Source organism: Podarcis vaucheri (assembly GCF_965113315.1).
Source record: "Podarcis vaucheri genome assembly, chromosome: 16".
Taxonomy (NCBI): domain Eukaryota; kingdom Metazoa; phylum Chordata; class Lepidosauria; order Squamata; family Lacertidae; genus Podarcis; species Podarcis vaucheri.
In genome coordinates, this window is record NC_138754.1 from 34,686,338 (window position 1) to 34,708,145 (window position 21,808).

At 46.9% G+C, this 21,808-nt stretch overlaps 1 protein-coding gene and 1 long non-coding RNA gene across 4 annotated transcripts; one reads left to right on the top strand and one right to left on the bottom strand.

Annotated features, from left to right (window-relative positions):
• Window positions 1–626: 626 nt before the first annotated feature.
• Window positions 627–21,590, top strand: LOC309521102 (uncharacterized protein). 3 transcript variants are annotated; one of them, XM_082203426.1, is made up of 9 exons: window positions 627–1,006; window positions 1,570–1,795; window positions 1,944–2,060; window positions 2,200–2,279; window positions 2,400–2,508; window positions 20,027–20,110; window positions 20,347–20,451; window positions 20,761–20,812; window positions 20,915–21,590. In XM_082203426.1, exons 1-9 carry the CDS (start codon window positions 897–899, stop codon window positions 20,938–20,940), a joined length of 909 nt encoding a protein of 302 aa, XP_082059552.1. In that variant the 5' UTR covers window positions 627–896; the 3' UTR covers window positions 20,941–21,590. The 3 variants fall into 3 exon arrangements, with proteins under 3 accessions (XP_082059552.1, XP_082059553.1, XP_082059551.1); XM_082203427.1 differs by having other exon boundaries at window positions 1,570–1,649; window positions 1,764–1,795; window positions 20,761–21,590; XM_082203425.1 differs by having other exon boundaries at window positions 20,761–21,590.
• Window positions 4,843–6,392, bottom strand: LOC309521408. The gene is made up of 4 exons (XR_014214663.1): window positions 6,318–6,392; window positions 5,979–6,083; window positions 5,619–5,670; window positions 4,843–5,516 (listed from the first exon to the last, which is right to left on the bottom strand). It is a non-coding gene; the product is annotated as an uncharacterized lncRNA (long non-coding RNA).
• Window positions 21,591–21,808: the final 218 nt, after the last annotated feature.

A 21,808-nucleotide genomic window follows, 5' to 3' on the forward strand; every position in this document is an offset into this window, starting at 1 on the left:
CGCACCAAACGTAGAAAAAGAGAGGCACCAAGCACCTTAGAAACAAATGGATTTATCGTGGCAGAGCCAGTCGTAGGCCTAGAGAGTTTGGGATCAGAGCATTCTGCAGGCGGAACAGCAGGTGCCTCCGAGTTCTGACAGAGGAGCATCACCACTCAGGAAGGGCCAGGTGGGGCCAGGTCCTGGTGGGGGGGTTGCCACGGTGACAAGGACCCGCCCTCCTTTGTGACATCTCTTGCTTCTCCTTTAAAAGTCACTGACTTGCAGGCGGCCATTGTGGGTTAGTGAGGAGAGCTTAGTGAAGAGAGGTGGTGGTGGCAGTTGGTGTGGCAGTTGGTGTTGAGTAAGAGGAGGAGGAGTGATTTGTTCTTTTTTGTTTTCTTATTTTGATTTTGATTTCATTTATTACTTTTATTTGATTTATTTGATTTGATTTATTTTGATTTTCTTTTATTCTTTTCTTTTAACACTTTTATTTATTTTAATTTATTTTTTGTTCTTTGTTTTAATTTTTTTGTTTTGTTTTTTTGTGCACACCTGTGGACGGCATGGGCAGACTGTAAGTAGCACCCCTTTCTCTTCATCTCCGGGGGGGGGGGTGTCACAAACTGGGAGGTTTTTCTGGTTTGTCCCTGTCCCTCCCTTGACCTCCACCTTACACCCATTCAGTGAAACAAAGAAAAATATATACATGGTCCTGTTTCCCAGCCAAGTTGAGTACCCCCTATTGTACTGGCCAAGTCCCCAATCCATGTACGATAGGTTGGATCCACTCTGGTCCTTGAGATGGCTCCCTGTCTGGCACTCAGAGACCAGGAGGGCAGTGATGATCACCCCGGCAGAAGGGTTGCTGTGTACGTGGTCTCATGCTTCAGGGATGATGGCTGCCCCTAGCCATGTCCCAAGTGCCTCCTCTGGTCGCCATCTTCCTTCTGAGCAGAAAAGAGTGTTTTAAGGCAGATCAAAGAAAAGGTTTTGCCAAAGAACAATCGCTATGGATGAAGAGGTAAAAGAAACAATGGGCAAATGGGCACAAGATATCGGCCATACTATATATTTAGAACAATGGGAGAAACTCTGTCGCGAGGATATTCGCTTTACCACCTGCTATACGATAAAGGAAAATTTGGTTAAAATGTTTTGCAGGTGGTATTTAACACCAGTTAAACCCGCCAAAATTTATAAATTCAAATTCAACCTTTGTTGGAAATGTAACAAAGAACCTGGAATGATAATTCATATGTGGTGGGGTTGCAAGGAAATAAAGAAGTTTTGGGGAATAATACACGAGGAACTTAAGAAAATGCTAAACAAACTCTTGATAAAAAAAATCCCAAAGCTTATCTGTTTGGGTTGGTGGACAAAGCGAATATCTTCACGACAGATTCCCCTTCAGGTCACTGAACTGCAGAGAGATGGAAGGAATTGGTCAGAGTGGGCCGGCAAGGATCAATTAGGTTCTGCCAATTCTGCAGTGGTTTTCTCCAGACTCCCCTCCTCACCCCCAAACACCCCCCAAGAATTGGGGCTGCCAGCATCTGAGTCACTCTTTCCGCTCATCTCTTCTAGGATCAGGTGCTTAAGGCGCCTCTTCAGGCGCTGCCACAGGGTGGCCCCCCAGCCAGACACAGAGCAGCCCGTGGCACCAGGTAAGCCAGTGGCCCTCCTTTTTTGGACAGAGGAGGGCAGGGATGGGCATGGGGGGCGACTAGTCCAAGGATGCAAAAGAGGACTCACCTCTTCCCCTGTCCTTCTGTTTGCAGTGCTGCTGCGGTTCAGCATCCCAGCCCCAGGGGTAAGTATTGGAGAAAACAAGAGCAGGGACTGGATCCCTCAGACCTGCCCCCGCTGTCCTCTGGGCTCTTTGCCCCTCATTCTGCACTCTCAGATGCGGAGAAGCCCTCCCCTCACGAGGAACTGACAGCCTGACTTTTGCATTTCAGCTGCTAGAGGATGAACAGCTTTACATCCTGGGGGTCATCAACAGCTGCCAGGCAGCTGAGCTCAGGGGGTGCCGATCCCTGACGTGCTCCAAGGAGGAGACAGCCCATAAAATTCTGGTGAGTGGTGGGGGGAAGGGGTTGTGCATCTGTGGGGAGGAGGACCCTGCTGGCTTAGGCCATGGGGTTGCCATTCCCCTGCAAAGCCAAGCCTGGTGTTTGGGGTCAGAGCTGATTTTCCTCCTCTGTTCTCTTCCAGGACATCTTGGGGCCCTTGGAGCACTTCAGGGATCGGCCCCTGACCTTGGCCCTTGCCTTGGAGGCCCTCCTCCAGCTAAGGTGAGTGGGGTCTTTGGCGTCCATGGGGTTGTGGGGGGGGGGAGAACTCCAGGGGGAAAGAGCAGGCGGGAGGGAAAAGGGGCAAGGGAGACTCTAACCCTCTCCCTTTCATTTCTGCAGCACGATGAGGCCCAGATTCACCTCTGACATGATTAGTGCCATCCTGCACAGGATGTTAGAGGCTGTGTTGTGTAGGGTCAAGGAGGAGGAGGAGGAGGAGAAGAGAGAAGTATGTCCTTTGTTTTGACTTCTCTTCACAGGCTCTTTCTTCCTCTTCATCACACCCTTGCATAATCCAACTCTCTTCTCTCTTTTCCCGCTATTTACTTTTAGGTTCTTGCACACCTTTTGCATCTCTGAAAGCCACTTGCATGACACCACTCTGCCACCAGTTAGCGGCATTATGACCTCAAACACTTTGTTGCGTTTAAAAGAGTCCATTTCTTCTTTCATAGCTTGTTCCCACAAAGCACGTTCCCCAGCAGATAAGTCTAAGACTTCCTCATAACTTTGTGGTTCCACACAACTCACACTGCATACTTTCATTCCTCCTAGGGTCAAACACTGAGGAGGTACACCTTTGTTTGAACGCTGGGAGTGCCTAGGCACAACTACTTCTTCCTTATCTCTGGCCCTTCTTCCTCTTCCTCTAGAGAAGTATTATCTATTGCCACATCTTTTGGGGAAATCTGTGCCTCCTCCTCATCCTGCTCCTGTGTTGCCAATGGCTGAGAAGAAGCCTCTTCTCTTACTTGCAGAAGCAGTAGGCAATCTGGGTTGGCATGGATCGCAGTCCATCTGTCCTGGTCAGCAAAGTCTGCACTTCGTGACAGAACCACGCGTTCTGGGCGTAAATTGAAACGCCACCCTTTGCCATAGGGCTGATATCCCACAAACCGCAGTCTCTGCGCTCTAGCGCCCCCTTTCTGGCGCTGAGCTTTGGGAATATTTACATGTGCCCAAGAACCCCAGTTATGGAGCATTGTCCACTCTGGTTCTTTCCCAAAGAACACACGATAAGGAATATCTTTTATAGAGCTAGACTAGGTTCTATTAATCAAAAAGTTTGTTGTAAGGAAAGCCTCACCCCACAGCCTATGGTTGTTACCCAATCCTGCATCCACTAGCAGGCAATCCTTTACTGACTGTATTACAGCCCCACGTCTTTCACACAGACCATTTTCAGCAGGGCAATAAGGGTTAGTCAAACGGTGAGTGATCCCCTTACGTCGCAACCATGCTCCAAATTGTTTGTTCAGAAAATCTCCACCCCTATCTGTTTGCAACTGCACAACAGGGCGAGCGAAGAGCTTTTCAGCTTGGGCAACCCATTCTCTGAATGTGGGGAAACACTCCGATTTCTGCTTTAACAAAAACAACCAACTAAAACGTGATTTATCATCTGTTATCAGAAAAGCGTATCTGGCGCCCCCTTCAGTCTTCTGTGGAAAAGGGCCTATCACGTCACAATGGACAAGTTCTAAAACCTCTTTAGTTACTCTGTCACTTTTAGAAGCCATAGGCTTCCTCTTAGATTTGGCCATTTTACATACATTGCAATCTAGGAAACAGTTACAACTATTTACTTTTAGGTTCTTGCACACCTTTTGCATCTCTGAAAGCACATGGAAATTGGCGTGACCCAGTTTTCTGTGCAGTTCATACACACACACCCCTTATGAACCGGCAAATTATCCTGAACCACCTGGGCTGCTTTAACAGGCTTGACCTGCATTGCATATAACCCATTTTCCAACTTTGCATGGCCACATACCTGAGTTCCATTCTTTATCAGACAACCATCCTGCGTGAACTTAACACTATACCCTGCATTAATCAAACAGCTTACAGACAGTAAACAATAGTCCAAACTGCTGACAAACAGAGTCTCTGGTAGAGTAGTGTTGAAGCACTGCAGGAAACATGTTCCCTGGCCATCAATCTTGCTTCTATGACCATCAGCAAGATAGATTGAGTCTTTTCCATCAGCTGGCTTCCCCAGGGTCTTAAAGTCCTCCCGACTGTTGCAGATAATCCTGCTGCTACCAGAGTCCAGCAACCATGTTCCTCGAGGTATCTTCCTCTCCTCTCGAGAAAATGCAGACACAAGATGAGCAGAACGCGTGTTCTTCTTCCCTGAAGAGAACCCCTTCTGCTTACATTGCTGCATCAATTGCTGTCTCTGCTCCATGTCGTCTCCTGGAGGTCTTGCCCTGCATTGACATTGGAGATGCCCGGCTTTGCTGCATCTATAGCATCTCCTCACCGCCATGCCCAAGTCCCAAACTTGGCGTTGCCCCATTGGCAGATTCTGCTGCTGGCCCCCTCGGCTGTAACTCCTCCGCTCTGGGAGTTCAGCCTGTCTGTCTGACCTTCTTTCTGCTTCTTCGGTCAGTCTTCCAACCACATACTCAAGGGTCAGATCTCGGGGACGCATACTCTCTATGCTGTTAATCACAGGCAACCAGCTTTCAAGCAAACTTGAAAGGATAATGTAGGTTTGATCAGTTTCATCCTAACGCTTACCTCTCTGTTTCAGTGTTTGAAGATGAGTTGCCAAACTCTCACCTTCTTTCATAACAGTCCTGAACAGCCTTTTGGTCAGAGAAATTATAGTTCCAGCAGTTTCTCTGACATGCATTGCCCTTAATAAATTCCAGCACTCAAACGCTGTGCTGGCATTTGCTACATGCAATAACTGAGAGTTGCTCAAACACAGCATAATTTGGGCACGAGCCCTTTCATCCAGCCGTCTTTTCTCAGTAGAGTCCCGTCTCAAAACCTCAGTTTCAACACAGTCCCATAGTCCATCTCTCCTTAACAACTGCTGCATTTTTATTGACCAACTCAGCCAGTTGCTTTCTGAGAGAAGTTCAAAAGGGATGCCTCCCCCAATATTTACAACTTGGGAAGACTGGAAATCTGCCATCTCTGCTGGTGCTTGCTGAGCCCCTTCTGTGGGGTCTCCAGCAATCTCTCCTGACTCTCTAATCTTTAGAGTCCGACTGGACAGTCCTGGCTGGCACTCACCGGCTTCTAGCTGCTGCCTCTGTTGATCCTCAGGTCCCGCCTGGCTCTGCAACTGGTGTAGCCGCTCTGTGAGTCGCCTACTGTGGTCCTCTAGCAGTTCAAACTGTTCCAGTAGCTGACGCTGAGTGCTTTCCTGATCCTCAGATCCTGGCCGCTCCAGTGTCGCTGCAGACAGTTACGGCTATAAATCCTCAATGATTATGTCATCTGGATGGAAGAGAATGAGAAGAGAATGCAAATGCAAATGCAAATGAGATTTCCCCACAGGCCTTTAGTCAAAGGGCGCTGTCTCCAAGGTGTGGGGCTTACCTTCTTTTGGCTTCCGGCGGAAGCACGCCAGTTCCGGCCGAATGACTGTCATCTGCAGGGGAGAGAAAAATCGGGGTCAGATGGGAGCAAGAGAGCACAGAAGCAGCGCCAAGCCAGGAAGGACAGGTCTCCCTCTGTCTTGGGCCCAGTCCCTTGTTCCAGAGGACCTCCCTGGGCCCTGCAGCCTCCTGGGCAGAGGTGGAAGGGCAGCAGCAGGAAAGGGGGCAGGAAAAGCCTCTGGCCTCATCCTGGCCCCCAGGAACACCCCCCGCAAATTCTGCGCTAAAGATCACTTGGGGATGTGATCTGGGGGGGATGGAAGTAACGAAAGAAATGAATAGAAGAAGGCAAGGTACTTACTCTGAGTTTGGTATATTTCCTGGCAATGGCCAGCAGCAAAGAGATGCTGCTGGCCGCAAGTTGTTGTGCCTCCCCACTTTCCCCCAGGGCGTATCCTCTGAGGTCCTGCAGGAGGAAAGAGCATTTCAGAGTCAGGGGCCAGTCTGGGCCAAAGCGGCCCCCACTGCCCCCACCACGGAGTCCCTGGTACTTCTGGACCATGAGGGGTTGCCAGCTTTGGTCTTGGACCAAATTGGGGGCCAAACAGGCTCTGTGCCCCAGAAATGGGGCAGTCCATTGGGTAAGGGACGGGGGGGGGGACAATCCTAAAATCACCCCGGATGCCATAGGGACACTTACACTTAGAAGTTGGAGGAGGGTGCCAGGGTTGGGTGCTTCCATAAGAAGACTACCCAGCAGAAGCCGGTAGTGCCTCTTCAGGGAGGCTGAGGGGGGAGGGTCTTGCTGTCTGGGCACAGGATTGACACCTTTGGTTTTGCAAAAGACAGGACAGGGCAGGGGGCAGAGAGAGATCCGAAAATTATTAACATTATTTTGCCTGAAAAGATCTCACAGAATTTTAGGTTTTTCCATTCCTTAGGATATATGATCTACTCCCTGTGTAACTCCACGTGTCAAGAAGAAAAAGAACTGGAAGAGAATGGAATAAAAATACAGTGGTGCCTCGCAAGACGAAAAGAATCCGTTCTGTGATTCTCTTCGTCTAGTGGTTTTTTCATCTTGCGAAGCAAGCCCATTGACGGATTAGTGGATCAGCGCTATTAGTGCTATTAGAGGCTTATCAGCTTATCGGATCAGCTGATAAGCGGCTTAGCGGCATAGAAAAAGGGGGGAGGGGGGAAACCCGCAGGAACTCGCAATACATTTTCGTCTTGCGAAGCAAGCCCATATGAGATTCGTTTTGCGAAACACCTCCAAAACGGAAAACTCTTTCGTCTAGCGAGTTTTCCGTCTTGCGAGGCATTCGTCTTGCGGGGCACCACTGTAAATATTTTTAATGGATTACGAATAAATGCACAATAAATTGTTACTGTCTTGAATTTCATTGTCTTATTGTCTTCCATTCATTGGGACACCTTTGTTGTTACAGCCTGAAATAGAATTAGCATTTTTTGCTGCTGCATCACTCTCAGGTTTACTCATCTTAAGCTTGTGGTCCACTAAGATCCCTAGGTTTCCCTACGAGCAAACCAGGTGTCCCTCATGTTATATTGGTGCAGCTGGTTTTTCCTGAACCTTAGATTGGCTACAGGTCCTCTTTGCTCACCACCAGGGAGTGACCATGTCGCAGTCAGTGCTGTGGTAGATTTTACCCCCAAGTTGAAGTTGTTGAGCTTTTTTTAGGGTTGAAGTTGAGGTGTTTTTTTTAGGATTTTACCCCACAAAATAAATTGCTACAGGGGCTGGATTCAACCGACCGGTGGGCCAGATTAGGCCCCGAAACAGACTTTGGACATGCCTGCCAGGGTTGGACTTAGACTCTCATCGTCTGGAGGGATGGCTCTCCGTGAGAGAGGAGCTTGCCTCCACTGGAGACAAGCAGTTGCGTTGCTGAGCCGCCCTGGCTCACCGCAAGTGGGAGGAAATGTCCACAGTCAATTTAGGCACACCTGCACCACAGCTGAAAATACACATTTTCGAAATCTGTTTTGCCTGCTGAAACCCTGAAGCGTAGAACTACGGAGGGTCTGTTTACTGTTCTCACCTATCATTAGACCAGGACCACATATTCTGCCTATTAGTTTTTCAGATCTAGAGTCATGTTGCTCATTTAAAAAAAAAAGGCCATGTTCAATGTTTAAGCATTGCATATAAAATCTGCTGACACTTCCTTCTATCATTGTTTCTTGTTAAAAATAAGGAAAATGCCTGTGGTTTCAGGGCATCGTTAGATTGCTACTGCACTCCAGCTAAACTTCACCTCTGAATGAAGCTAACAATGCGCTTCGCTGATCAGCGATCCTACAAGTGAATAATAAAGGATATTCCAGCCTGTGTTCCTTAGTCTCAGGCACTCCAACACAGACGCATACCCCACAAAGTGCAAAAATACTTTCTTCCAAGTAAATTGCCCTCAGATAGGAAAGTTGCACCCAGAAATGATTGGCGGCAGCAACATAAAAGAAACGAGGCAGAAAAGAAAGCAGGGCAGAGATTAGCTGGAAGGGGCATAGGAAACAGCAAAGAACTGCAGTAGAAAGGCTAGTAGAAAAGGCAGATTTCATATGTAATCGGCATGTAATCCGATCAGTATAAACATCCTATGGTTTGTCTGAAAAAACTGAAGGAGCAAGTGAAAAAAGAGGCTGTTTTTGAGACTGGTGCAGATGGAGCTTCTTTTGCCACTGCAAGAATCTGATCTTCTTTCCCCAAAGTGCTAGGACTGAGCAGCAGAGGGCAGCCTGCACCTCCAAACCGACATGTGGAACTGCAGGAGGAGGAAGCTTTTAGGGGAGATTGCAAAGCCTGCCATGGGTACCAAGCGTTTAGTGCATACCACTCTCCTCCAAGAATCCCAGGAGCTGTAGTTTGCTTAGGGGTGCTGGAACTGTAGCTCCGGGTAAGCCACAGTTCCCAGAAAGCAGGTGGGTGAGGGAGATATGCTTTAAATGCATAGTATGCCCTCTCATTTCCTGTTTTGTGAACCAGGGCTGGGGTACCTCTTTGAGCCTGAGGGCTGCCTTCCCTTCTGCACAAGCCGCCACATGCCAGGGGCAATCGTGGGTAAAGCAATGATTGCAAAATTTACTTTTGTACAGTAGGATAGTTCAGGGGTCAGCAACCTTTGTCAGCCATGGGCCGGTCCACCGTCCCTCAGACCATGTGGTGGGCCAGACTGTATTTTTTTTGGGGGGGGCTGGAATGAATTCCTATGCCCCACAAATAACCCAGAGATGCATTTTAAATAAAATCACGCATTCTACTTATGTAAAAACACACTGATTCCCGGACCGTCCGCAGGCCGGATTGAGAAGGCAATTGGGACACATCTGGATTGAGAAGGCAATTGGGTCGCATTCTCTGGAAAAGAAGAGGTGGTGGCAATGGCCGCTCATGTAGATGCCCTTTGAAAGGGGGCCAGACAAATTCACGGGAAGGAGACCTACCTATGGCAACTGGCACTCCTTCTATATGAAGGCTCCGCTGCCAGTACTGGTCTGCCACGGAATACTCTTTGCTGGGATGCAGCGCACGAAAACGAGAAGCCTAAGGTTACCAGGTGTCCCCGTTTCCCGGGACAGTCCCCAGATTTACAAATCAGTCCCCATACAAAATCCTATCACTCCTACTGAAGTTGAAAAGTGTCCCTGGATTCATTGGGGGGGGAATCTGGTAACCTTAGACAAGCCCCTCCTTTACTCCAGATTTCTTCCCACACTTCTGAAGGGGAAACGTCTGCTTAGGTTTTCAAGCCAAGCAGGCTCCCGTTCTGGGATTCCCGGCAAACTTCTCAGGCCTCCTCCATCGCAGCTCAGCTGCCCCAGAGGTCAGATTGTACGTCAGCTTCGGTCTGCAGAAATGTGTGGGGTTGAACTGTACACATTTCTCACTGGTTTTATTCAGCCTTGGCCAAGGGAAAGTACTTTTACAGAAGAAGACAATGACGACACACAAACACACAGGCTGCATCCAGAGTACCCAAAAAGCTGCTACCCGATTGGCATCATTTAAACCAGAGGTGCTCCCATATTAAGAGGCAATTGCTGATAAGCTATTGGCATAATACACCCATGTCTAAGATCACTTTAGAATTTTAATGGGGGGCCGCAGCCAGGCTAGGAAGGGCACACGAGCGGGGCGCAGCCGGGGTCCCTCTCCCTCTCCCTCTCCTTCCTTCCTCCACCAAGGGATCCCCTCGCTCCCCGCGCCTGCCCTCCGCCAAGAGCCGCTCCGGCCACTGACTCCGCCGCCGCCGCCGCCACCGCAGCTGCTCCTGCCCGGCAACCACGTGGGAGCCAAGGGAAGGGACAGCGGCAGCCGCCGAGGGGCGGAACGGGGCCGGCTTCGCGAAGGGGAGGAGCCCGGAGCTGGAGGGGAGGGCGAGCGCGCCGCGGGGCGGGCGGGGGAATGCGCGCTCCCGGGCATCGTCCCCCCGGCGAAGCGGCTGGAGCTGCGGGGGACCGGGACCCGTCCAGCTGCGTGGGCAAAGGTGGTGCGCGCTCAGATATTCTCCAGCGTTTCTCCCACGCAAAATAGGGACGTCCTGTCCCGTGATATTGTTATAAGAAAAAGAACAACTCCTTTTCGCTTATGGGGCTCCCAAGAGCTCATCTAGAGTCCTAACGGTAGGAGGAGATAACAGAGGCCAAGCAGAGAATGTTGAGAAGCAAAGCAGCTCGTGATGGACTATATGGAATTGGCAGAAATGACTGGCAAAACCCGAGACCAGGGAGAAGAAACGGTGGAGGAAGATTGGAAGGAATTCAAAGACTATTTGCAGAAATACTGTAAAATTAATGAATGTTAAAATGATGTTGGACTGAAAAGAATTGGTTTTGGTAATAAGGTTAATAAGAACAGGTAAATATAGATATACGGATGAGAATATATAGTTATAATAGGTTAAGATACAGAGTAAAGATAAATGAAAGAGGGTAAGGATTTGCTGAAAAGACTTTGAAAACGGGAATACAAAAGAGGTGGTGTGAGGAGGTCAAGGAAATAAGCAAATGAGCTTAAAGACACTGAAAATGGGTTTATCCTTTTTTAAAATATTTTTTCCTTTTTTTATTTCTTAGTTATCTGGTTTTTGAATTTTGTACCATTTTCTTTCCCCCCCCCCTTTTTTTCGTCTTCTTTCTAGGTTTTTTTTTGTTAACTTTCTCGTTAGCTTGTGTTTGTTAGTGTTTGTTTTCTTTTTATGTGTAATTTTTTGCATAATTTCAATAAATATTTTATAAAAAAAAAGAGAAGCAAAGCAGCTCGTAAGCCTGATCTTTCTTAAAGCTGTTGCAACAGGGTGCCCCCCCCACACACACACACAAAGGGGGAGAGGGACCCAGAACAATGGTGGGGAAACTCCTATACGTATTAACTTTTGAAATTCCCTGCCCTGGTGCTCAAGACCACCCCCATACATATATCACAGAAGGGGTGTAACCCAAGACCACCCCCCAATACCTCATACATCAGAGAAGGGGCTAGAAGGAAGCCCCTGCGTGGGTTTACCTGGAGAGCCTGGCCATTCTTTTGTGATGATAACTACTTAATTTCGGAAATCTGAAATGTGCCCTTAAGACAGGATTTGAGAGCAAAAAGACAATGGGGAGACAATATTTGAGGTAAATTTGGAAGGGACAAAATGCTTTCAGGACTTTTTCTGTGGGCTTCAGACATGTATATATATATGGGGGGGTGCTTGGTACATTTATGAACATTTATTTTATATATGTAAGACCTTAAAATTCTTAGAACAATAATAATATTGGATGGATCACTGCAGATGGTGACAGCAGTCACGAAATTAAAAGACGCCTGCTCCTTGGGAGAAAGGCGATGGCAAACCTAGACAGCATCTTAAAAAGCAGAGACATCACCTTACCAACAAAGGTCCGTATAGTTAAATCCATGGTTTTCCCAGTAGTGATGTATGGAAGTGAGAGCTGGACCATCAAGAAGGCTGATCGCTGAAGAATTGATGCTTTTGAATTATGGTGCGGGAGGAGACTCTTGAGATTCCCATGGACTGCAAGAAGATCAAACCTCTCCATTCTGAAGGAAATCAGCCCTGAGTGCTCACTGGAAGGACAGATCCTGAAGCTGAGGCTCCAATACTTTGGCCAGCTCATGAGAAGAGAAGACTCCCTGGAAAAGATCCTGATGCTGGGAAAGATGGAGGGCACAAGGAGACAGGGACGACAGAGGACAAGATGATTGGACAATGTTCTCGAAGCTACAAACATGAGTCTGACCAAACTGCGGGAGGCAGTGGAAGACAGGAGTGCCTGGTGTGTTCTGGTCCAGGGGGTCACGAAGAGTTGGGCACGACTAAATGACTAAACAACAACAATATTGGATGATAAAAATAGTATAATATATATACTATAATATATATACTATTATAATTATTATTTTTTTATTTATACCCCACCCATCTGACTAAGGCTGCCAGAACCACTCTGAGCTGCTTCCAACATACATAAAAACATAAGAAAACATTACGCACTTCCCTATACAGGGCTGCCTTCAGCTGCCTTCTAAAGGTTGCATAGTTACTTGATCTTTCTTGGCTCCAGGATCGCACGACTCCATGCCCTCACAACGTTTCTCTGATGAAAACAGGGACATCATACCACACCCTCCAACATTTCTCCAATGAAAATAGGGGCATCCTAAGGAAAAGTGGGACTTTCCTGGATCAAATCAGAAACCAGAATGACGCTTGGAGGATCTGTACTCTCTCACACACACCCCTGCAGTGTCAACCAACAATCCACAGCTGAGGGTCTTTCTTAAGGTCAGCTGAATTTATTTTTATTTTATACCAGAACATACGCCTCAGTTTGTAGAGCATGAGACTCTTAATCCCAGGGTGGAAGCCGTGCCATGTTGGGCAAAAGGATTCTTGTATTTCAGAGGGTTGGACTAGATGACCCTTGTGGTCCTTTCCAACTTTACAAGAGCTGCTTAAAATGCTGCTAAGTTACCCATTCCTGCAAAACTCTGGAATCCACAGCTAACGGTCAACAGACACTGGTGTCAGTAGTGGGATACGAACCATGCTTCCATTCAGAGACCAGAACAGAGGCAGAAGTACGAATGGCTTTCTGCTGCTAATGCCAGCAGGCAGACGCAGCAATACAGAGTTTTGCTGCTTAGCAAGAGATTTGGGGAATTTGTGACCGTTCTTCACTGTGATCAGATTACACACTGAGTACTCGTCTCCCATTTACTGTGCAAGCAAGTCACCCAGGCCATAGCATGAGTACCTGCCAGCCATCTCATCCTAGGTCACCCCCTATGCAGCATCAGGCAGGTGAAGTCACTAACATAAAAAATATACCTACGGCGAATTCTGGGACTCCAGAATCCACAGATACCTGCACAGTCCAGCTCAGGTGTGGGGAACCTCTGGCCCTCCAGATGTTGCTGAACTCCTGCTTGCTGGAGTTGATGGGAGTTGCAGTCTAGCAAGAGCTGAGGTGGCTAAAGGTTCCCCACACCTCACCAGAGGAAAAGGATTCTGCATATGCTCAGGAGCACATTTGCCCTACGGTCTTTGAAATGCTACATCCCCCTTGGAGGTCAAGGATTTCTGTGCATGCTCCAGGACATTCAGCCAAGGTGCCAGAATTTTGATCAGCCAAAAGATAGCTGCTGCACTCTTGAGACACAACTTCTGCTGAAATTGCAGATAAATTTGCACTGGCTTCCTCGCCCTTTGAGACTATCTGAGGTGGGGACTGGAACAGGCCTGCCTCTTTGGGGACTTGTTAATTGATTTTAGCACTCCTTTGGAAAGAAGCAGGTATGTGCTCTTTGCGACTGGGCATATTTCCAAATGTGAATTTCGCAGAAAAACAACAGACTGTGAAGCATTCATGTGCCCCTGGCTCTGGAATTCATGTGCTCCCATGCCAGAGAGGTTTTATGAGCGAATTTGATGGTTCCTTTCCCCACTTAGGCCGGACAGGTCCGCAACATGCCTGCCTTTAATGTTATGGCCCACCATTAAACTTGCATGCACCACGAAATGTGCCCCCCACATGGAAAGAGCAGGCTGCATTTACCCTTTTCTCTCCCGATTTGAGTTCCACCTGAAAATTATGTGGCAGAAGTTACAAATGCTTTCAAATCCATGTCCTGCTTAATTCACTGAGTGCAGAAGGGTAGTGATATGATTAAGCCTCCCGCAGCAAACGTAGAAAAAGAGAGGCACCAAGCACCTTAGAAACAAATGGATTTATCGTGGCAGAGCCAGTCGTAGGGCTAGAGAGTTTGGGATCAGAGCATTCTGCAGGCGGAACAGCAGGTGCCTCCGAGTTCTGACAGAGGAGCATCACCACTCAGGAAGGGCCAGGTGGGGCCAGGTCCTGGGGGGGGGGGGTTTGCCACAGTGACAAGGCTCCGCCCTCCTTTGTGACATCTCTTGCTTCTCCTTTAAAAGCCACTGACTTGCAGGCGGCCATTGTGGGTTAGTGAGGAGTTGAGGAGAGAGGTGGCGGTTTCAGTTGGTGTGGCAGTTGGTGTTGAGTAAGAGGAGGAGGAGGAGTGTTTTGTTCTTTTTGTTTTCTTATTTTGATTTTGATTTCATTTATTACTTTTATTTGATTTGATTTATTTTGATTTTCTTTTATTCTTTTATTTTAACACTTTTATTTATTTTAATTTATTTTTTGTTCTTTGTTTTAATTTTTTTGTTTTGTTTTTTTGTGCACACCTGTGGACGGCATGGGCAGACTGTAAGTAGCACCCCTTTCTCTTCATCTCCGGGGGGGGGGGGTGTCACAAACTGGGAGGTTTTTCTGGTTTGTCCCTGTCCCTCCCTTGACCTCCACCTTACACCCATTCAGTGAAACAAAGAAAAATATATACATGGTCCTGTTTCCCAGCCAAGTTGAGGACCCCCTATTGTCCTGGCCAAGTCCCCAATCCATGTACGATAGGTTGGATCCACTCTGGTCCTTGAGATGGCTCCCTGTCTGGCACTCAGAGACCAGGAGGGCAGTGATGATCAGAAGGGTTGCTGTGTACGTGGTCTCATGCTTCAGGGATGATGGCTGCCCCTAGCCATGTCCCAAGTGCCTCCTCTGGTCGCCATCTTCCTTCTGAGCAGAAAAGAGTGTTTTAAGGCAGATCAAAGAAAAGGTTTTGCCAAAGAACAATCGCTATGGATGAAGAGGTAAAAGAAACAATGGTCAAATGGGCACAAGATATCGGCCATACTATATATTTAGAACAATGGGAGAAACTCTGTCGCGAGGATATTCGCTTTACCACCTGCTATACGATAAAGGAAAATTTGGTTAAAATGTTTTACAGGTGGTATTTAACACCAGTTAAACTCGCCAAAATTTATAAATTCAAATCCAACCTTTGTTGGAAATGTAACAAAGAACCTGGAATGATAATTCATATGTGGTGGGGTTGCAAGGAAATAAAGAAGTTTTGGGGAATAATACACGAGGAACTTAAGAAAATGCTAAACAAACCCTTGATAAAAAAAATCCCAAAGCTTATCTGTTCGGGTTGGTGGACAAAGCGAATATCTTCACGACAGATTTTCTCCCATTGTTCTAAATATATAGTATGGCCGATATCTTGTGCCCATTTGACCATTATTTCTTTTACCTCTTCATCAAATCATAGTCCAATAATAGTATAAATTTTTGATAATAATTTCCTATTGTTTCGAAATATAATGGTGCTAAATAGCAATTGTTCTTTGGCAAAATTTTTGATCTGGCTCAAACACACTTTTTAATTGTATATATTGCCAATTATCCATCCCATATTGTTTTAATTCTTCGTATGTTTTTAATTTTAACTTTCCTTGGTCTTCTTCCAGTATTTGTCTATATGTTGCCCAGTTCGGATTCATATTGTGTTTTTTAACTGCATGGGTTTCTAATGGAGAGATCCATAAAGGGATTTGTGGCTCTAATAGCTGTTTATTCCTAAACTTTAAAATTTTAAAGTTTATTCTAAACTTTAAACAATGAATTTCTGAGTCTATGATTTTTGAAGCCATTATGTACCTTAACCTTCTCGTATGCTAGATTTAAAATACTAGTGTTTTCCAATGTAATCCATTCTTTTAGCCACACCAGACATTCTGCTTCACAATATAATTTTAGATTTCGTAATGCCAGTCCTCCTCTCTCCCTTTTATCTGTTAATAGTTTATATCTTATGCATGGTTTTTTTGGTTTGCCATATGAATTTTGTTAGATCTTTTCTCCACTCATCAAAACAATTTTCTTTCATTATTATTGGTATTGTTTGGAACAAATATATCATTTTGGGTAAAACATTCATCTTAATTATAGATATTCTCCCCATTAATGTCAGCTTTAATCTACTCCAGGTTTCTAGATCTCTTCTAATTTCCTTCCAGGCTTTTTCATAATTTTTTCCAAATAGATTAATATTTTTCATCGTCAATTCTATACCAAAATATTTTGCTTTTGTAACAATTTCCAAACCCAATTTCTCCTGTAGTTCGCTCTTTTCTAATTCCTGTATGTTTTTTGCCATAAGTTTTGTTTTTGACATATTTATCTTGAAGCCTGCTACTTTCCCGAACTCATTCATTATCCTCAATGCTTTCATTAGACTGGTTCCTGGCTCCTCAGGTGCTAATATAATATTGTACGCAAAAGCTCTAATTTTGAAAACATCCTTGCCTCATGTAATTCCCTTTATCTCTTTTTCTTTCTTTCTTTCTAAAATCAGGATTTCCAAAGTTAGTATAAAAAGGAACGGTGAAAGCGGGCATCCTTGCCTGGTACCTTTCTCTAGATTTCAAGGATCCATCTTTTCACCATTTATTATTAAACATCCCTGCTGGTTTTCATATATTGTGTTTATTGCTCTGCAGTAGTTTTCAGCAGTCCTACTGTTTCTGCTACTTCCTGAAGGAACGATCTTGATAGGTTATCGAAAGCCTTCTCGGCATCTGTTAACATAAACGCCACTTTTTTGTTGGGTCTCATTTCCAAATATTCAATTAGATCAATTACTATTCTCGTATTTGCTTTTATATGCCTATTTGGGAGGAATCCTACTTGCTCTTGGTCTATTACATCTTTTAGGACCGATTTCAGCCTATTTGCTAATATCCCCGCGAACAATTTATAATCATTATTTAATAATGATATGGGTCTGTAATTGTTAACTCATTCTCTAGCTGTGCTTTGTTTGTGAATTACAGTGGTGCCCCGCAAGTTGAATGCCTCGCAAGACGAAAAACTTGCTAGACGAAAGGGTTTTCCGTTTTTTTAGTCGTTCCGCAAGACGAATTTCCCTATGGGCTTGCTTCGCAAGACGAAATGTCTTGCGAGTTCTTGCGAGTTTGTTTCCTTTTTCTTAAAGCCGCTAAGCCGTTAATAGCCGCTAAGCCGTGCTTAGCAAGATGGAAAAACCGCAAGACGAAGAGACTCGTGGAACGGATTAATTTCGTCTTGCGAGGCACCACTGTAATACAATATTGGCTTCTTGCCATGACTTTGGTATTTTTCCTTCTTGCATGATCTCGTTCATTAATTTTTTTAAAGGCATTGTTATAGCATCTTCTAACCTTTGGTAGTGTATCGCGGATAGTCCATCTGCACCTGGAGCCTTCCCCAGTTTAAGATTGGAAATGGCTTCTTGTATCTCCATTGTTGTTACTGGTGCGTTTAGCTGCTTCCGTTTGGTTTCACCTATTTTGGGGATTTGTTTTCCTTGAAGATATTTTATAATTTGTTGTCGAGTTTCTGCACCTTTTTTATATAGATTGGTGAAGTCAATCAATCAATTTCTTTAGTCAGAATTAAAACATTGCACAATAATTATAAACTATAACATCATAGGAGATACAGATTGGTGAAGTATTTTACAAAGCATTTATTTATTCTTTCTTCTGCCACCACTGTTTTTCCTTCATATACTACTTTATTTGTCTTTCTCTTTGTCTTTTCTTTATCTGCCACGCAAGTAATTTACCTGGTCTGTTTCCAAATTCAAATGATTTCTGTTTCATCATTTAAGAGTGTTGAGAGCTGTGTTTGTAATATTTTAATGGTTTGGTTTGCAATCTCTTTTTTGGTGTTTTCGCTAATAATTTTTCTTGTTTGCCTATTTCTTCTTGTAAATGCTTGATTTTAGCCTCTCTTATTCTTTTTTGTATTATGTTTTGTTTATACAACATGTTTTTAGATTGGCCTTGAGATAGTCTTTAAACCTCTTTTGTTGGCCACCAGCATTACACCTTCCATTTTTAAGTTTGGAATAGAGTCGTTGCTTTGGAAGACAATCATCAGGCATCCGCACCACATGACCAGTCCAACGAAGTTGGTGTTGAAGAATCATTGCTTCAACACTGGTGATCTTTGCTTCTTCCAGGACACTGGTGTTAGTTCGCCTGCCTTCCCAAGTGGTGTGTCACATTTTTCGGAGACACCATTGATGGAATCTTTCAAGGAGTTGGAGATGGCGTTTATAAGTGGTCCATGTTTCACAAGCGTACAGTTGGGTTGGTAGTTCAAGAGCCTAGACTGAAACTTGAAAGACTAGTTTCAATGGACCAAGAATGCTTTTCATGGCTGGTTCTGACTTTCCCCTTTTCCCAGTGGGAATTCCTACTTGTAGAGCAGAAGCCATGGCTGGTCGGCAGCTGCAGTGCCTGTGTGCTTTGTTCTGTTGTTGTTGTCAGTGCTTTGTGCTGGAGGGCACTGTTTCGTGGCGCTCATTGGTTGCTGTTGGATATTTGGATAGTCTGAGCGGATTGGTTGAGCGCCTTGCGAGCAAAAGGCTCAGCCTTCATTAGGGCAAATGTTCTACCCTTATTTATGGCAGCCTTTGGAATAGAAAAAGGAAAGGACTGTGTCAGGATGTCTTTTGTGGGGACATTTGCAGACGTGAAGGTGTTGATCTGGGGTACAGTCGGAGTGGGGCATGGTACCTGCTGGAGGGCGAAACCCCCCGCCACCCTTTCCAAAAATTCTGGTAACAATGCTTCATGAAATTTATACACTGCTTGACTGCATGAATGAGGGGGCCAGGCTCTCTGGGCCCTGACATGGCGGTAGCTCTTGAACCCAGAGCACTTGGGACCTCCTTTCTCTCTCTGCCAGCCCTTCATGCTTTGGGCTGCCTCTTTCAGGCTCTGGTGATGCCCCTTCAGGTCACTGAACTGCAGAGAGATGGAAGGAATTGGTCAGAGTGGGCCGGCAAGGATCAATTAGGCTCCACATACGTATTTCTGTTCTGCCAATTCTGCAGTGGTTCACTGTTTTCTCCAGACTCCCCTCCTCACCCCCCAAGAATTGGGGCTGCCAGCATCTGAGTCACTCTTTCCGCTCATCTCTTCTAGGATCAGGTGCTTAAGGCGCCTCTTCAGGCGCTGCCACAGGGTGGCCCCCCAGCCAGACACAGAGCAGCCCGTGGCACCAGGTAAGCCAGTAGCCCTCCTTTTTTGGACAGAGGAGGGCAGGGATGGGCATGGGGGGCAACTGGTCCAAGAATGCAAAAGAGGACTCACCTCTTCCCCTGTCCTTCTGTTTGCAGTGCTGCTGCGGTTCAGCATCCCAGCCCCAGGGGTAAGTATTGGAGAAAACAAGAGCAGGGACTGGATCCCTCAGACCTGCCCCCGCTGTCCTCTGGGATCTTTGCCCCTCATTCTGCACTCTCAGATGCGGAGAAGCCCTCCCCTCACGAGGAACTGACAGCCTGACTTTTGCATTTCAGCTGCTAGAGGATGAACAGCTTTACATCCTGGGGGTCATCAACAGCTGCCAGGCAGCTGAGCTCAGGGGGTGCCGATCCCTGACGTGCTCCAAGGAGGAGACAGCCCATAAAATTCTGGTGAGTGGTGGGGGGAAGGGGTTGTGCATCTGTGGGGAGGAGGACCCTGCTGGCTTAGGCCATGGGGTTGCCATTCCCCTGCAAAGCCAAGCCTGGTGTTTGGGGTCAGAGCTGATTTTCCTCCTCTGTTCTCTTCCAGGACATCTTGGGGCCCTTGGAGCACTTCAGGGATCGGCCCCTGACCTTGGCCCTTGCCTTGGAGGCCCTCCTCCAGCTAAGGTGAGTGGGGTCTTTGGCGTTGATGGGGTTGTGGGGGGGGGGAGAACTCCAGGGGGAAAGAGCAGGCGGGAGGGAGAAAGGGGCAAGGGAGAATCTAACCCTCTCCCTTTCATTTCTGCAGCACGATGAGGCCCAGATTCACCACTGACATGATTAGTGCCATACTGCACAGAATGTTGGAGGCTGTGTTGTGTGGGGCCAAAGAGGAGGAGGAGGAGGAGAAGAGAGAAGTATGTCCTTTGTTTTGACTTCCCTTCACAGGCTCTTTCTTCCTCTTCATCACACCCTTGCAGAATCCAACTCTCTTCTCTCTTTTCCCGCAGGAACTGAAGAGGCACTACCGGCTTCTGCTGGGCAGTCTTCTCATGGAGACACCCAACCCTGGCACCCTCCTCCAACTTCTCAGTGTAAGTGTCCCTATGGCATCCGGGGTGATTTTAGGGTTGTCCCCCCCCCCCCGTCCCTTACCCAATGGACTGCCCCATTTCTGGGGCACAGAGCCTGTTTGGCCCCCAATTTGGTCCAAGACCAAAGCTGGCAACCCCTCATGGTCCAGAAGTACCAGGGACTCCGTGGTGGGGGCAGTGGGGGCCGCTTTGGCCCAGACTGGCCCCTGACTCTGAAATGCTCTTTCCTCCTGCAGGACCTCAGAGGATATGCCCTGGGGGAAAGTGGGGAGGCACAACAACTTGCGGCCAGCAGCATCTCTTTGCTGCTGGCCATTGCCAGGAAATACCCCAAACTCAGAGTAAGTACCTTGCCTTCTTCTATTCATTTCTTTGGTTACTTCCATCCCCCCCAAGATCACATCCCCAAGTGATCTTTAGCGCAGAATTTGCGGGGGGTGTCCCTGGGGGCCTGGATGAGGCCAGAGGCTTTTACTGCCCCCTTTCCTGCTGCTGCCCTTCCACCTCTGCCCAGGAGGCTGCAGGGCCCAGGGAGGTCCTCTGGAACAAGGGACTGGGCCCAAGACAGAGGGAGACCTGTCCTTCCTGGCTTGGCGCTGCTTCTGTGCTCTCTTGCTCCCATCTGACCCCGATTTTTCTCTCCCCTGCAGATGACAGTCATTCGGCCGGAACTGGCGTGCTTCCGCCGGAAGCCAAAAGAAGGTAAGCCCCACACCTTGGAGACAGCGCCCTTTGACTAAAGGCCTGTGGGGAAATCTCATTTTCATTTGCATTTGCATTCTCTTCTCATTCTCTTCCATCCAGATGACATCCTCATTGAGGATTTGTAGCCGTAACTGTCTGCAGCGACACTGGAGCGGGCAGGATCTGAGGATCAGGAAAGCACTCAGCGTCGGCTACTGGAACAGTTTGAACTGCTAGAGCACCACAGTAGGCGACTCACAGAGCGGCTACACCAGTTGCAGAGCCAGGCGGGACCTGAGGGTCAACAGAGGCAGCAGCTAGAAGCTGGTGAGTGCCAGCCAGGACTGTCCAGTCGGACTCTAAAGATTAGAGAGTCAGGAGAGATTGCTGGAGACCCCACAGAAGGGGCTCAGCAAGCACCAGCAGAGATGGCAGATTTCCAGTCTTCCCAAGTTGTAAATATTGGGGGAGGCATCCCTTTTGAACTTCTCTCAGAAAGCAACTGGCTGAGTTGGTCAATAAAAATGCAGCAGTTGTTAAGGAGAGATGGACTATGGGACTGTGTTGAAACTGAGGTTTTGAGACGGGACTCTACTGAGAAAAGACGGCTGGATGAAAGGGCTCGTGCCCAAATTATGCTGTGTTTGAGCAACTCTCAGTTATTGCATGTAGCAAATGCCAGCACAGCGTTTGAGTGCTGGAATTTATTAAGGGCAATGCATGTCAGAGAAACTGCTGGAACTATAATTTCTCTGACCAAAAGGCTGTTCAGGACTGTTATGAAAGAAGGTGAGAGTTTGGCAACTCATCTTCAAACACTGAAACAGAGAGGTAAGCGTTAGGATGAAACTGATCAAACCTACATTATCCTTTCAAGTTTGCCTGAAAGCTGGTTGCCTGTGATTAACAGCATAGAGAGTATGCGTCCCCGAGATCTGACCCTTGAGTATGTGGTTGGAAGATTGACCGAAGAAGCAGAAAGAAGGTCAGACAGACAGGCTGAACTCCAAGAGC

Coding starts and splice junctions, on each gene's coding strand:
- LOC309521102 (XM_082203425.1), top strand. CDS start 897: ATGTCCCAAGTGCCTCCTCTGGTCGCCATCTTCCTTCTGAGCAGAAAA. Junction 1,796..1,943: donor TCAGCATCCCAGCCCCAGGG/GTAAGTATTGGA, acceptor TTTGCATTTCAG/CTGCTAGAGGATGAACAGCT. Junction 20,452..20,760: donor GGAAATACCCCAAACTCAGA/GTAAGTACCTTG, acceptor TCTCCCCTGCAG/ATGACAGTCATTCGGCCGGA.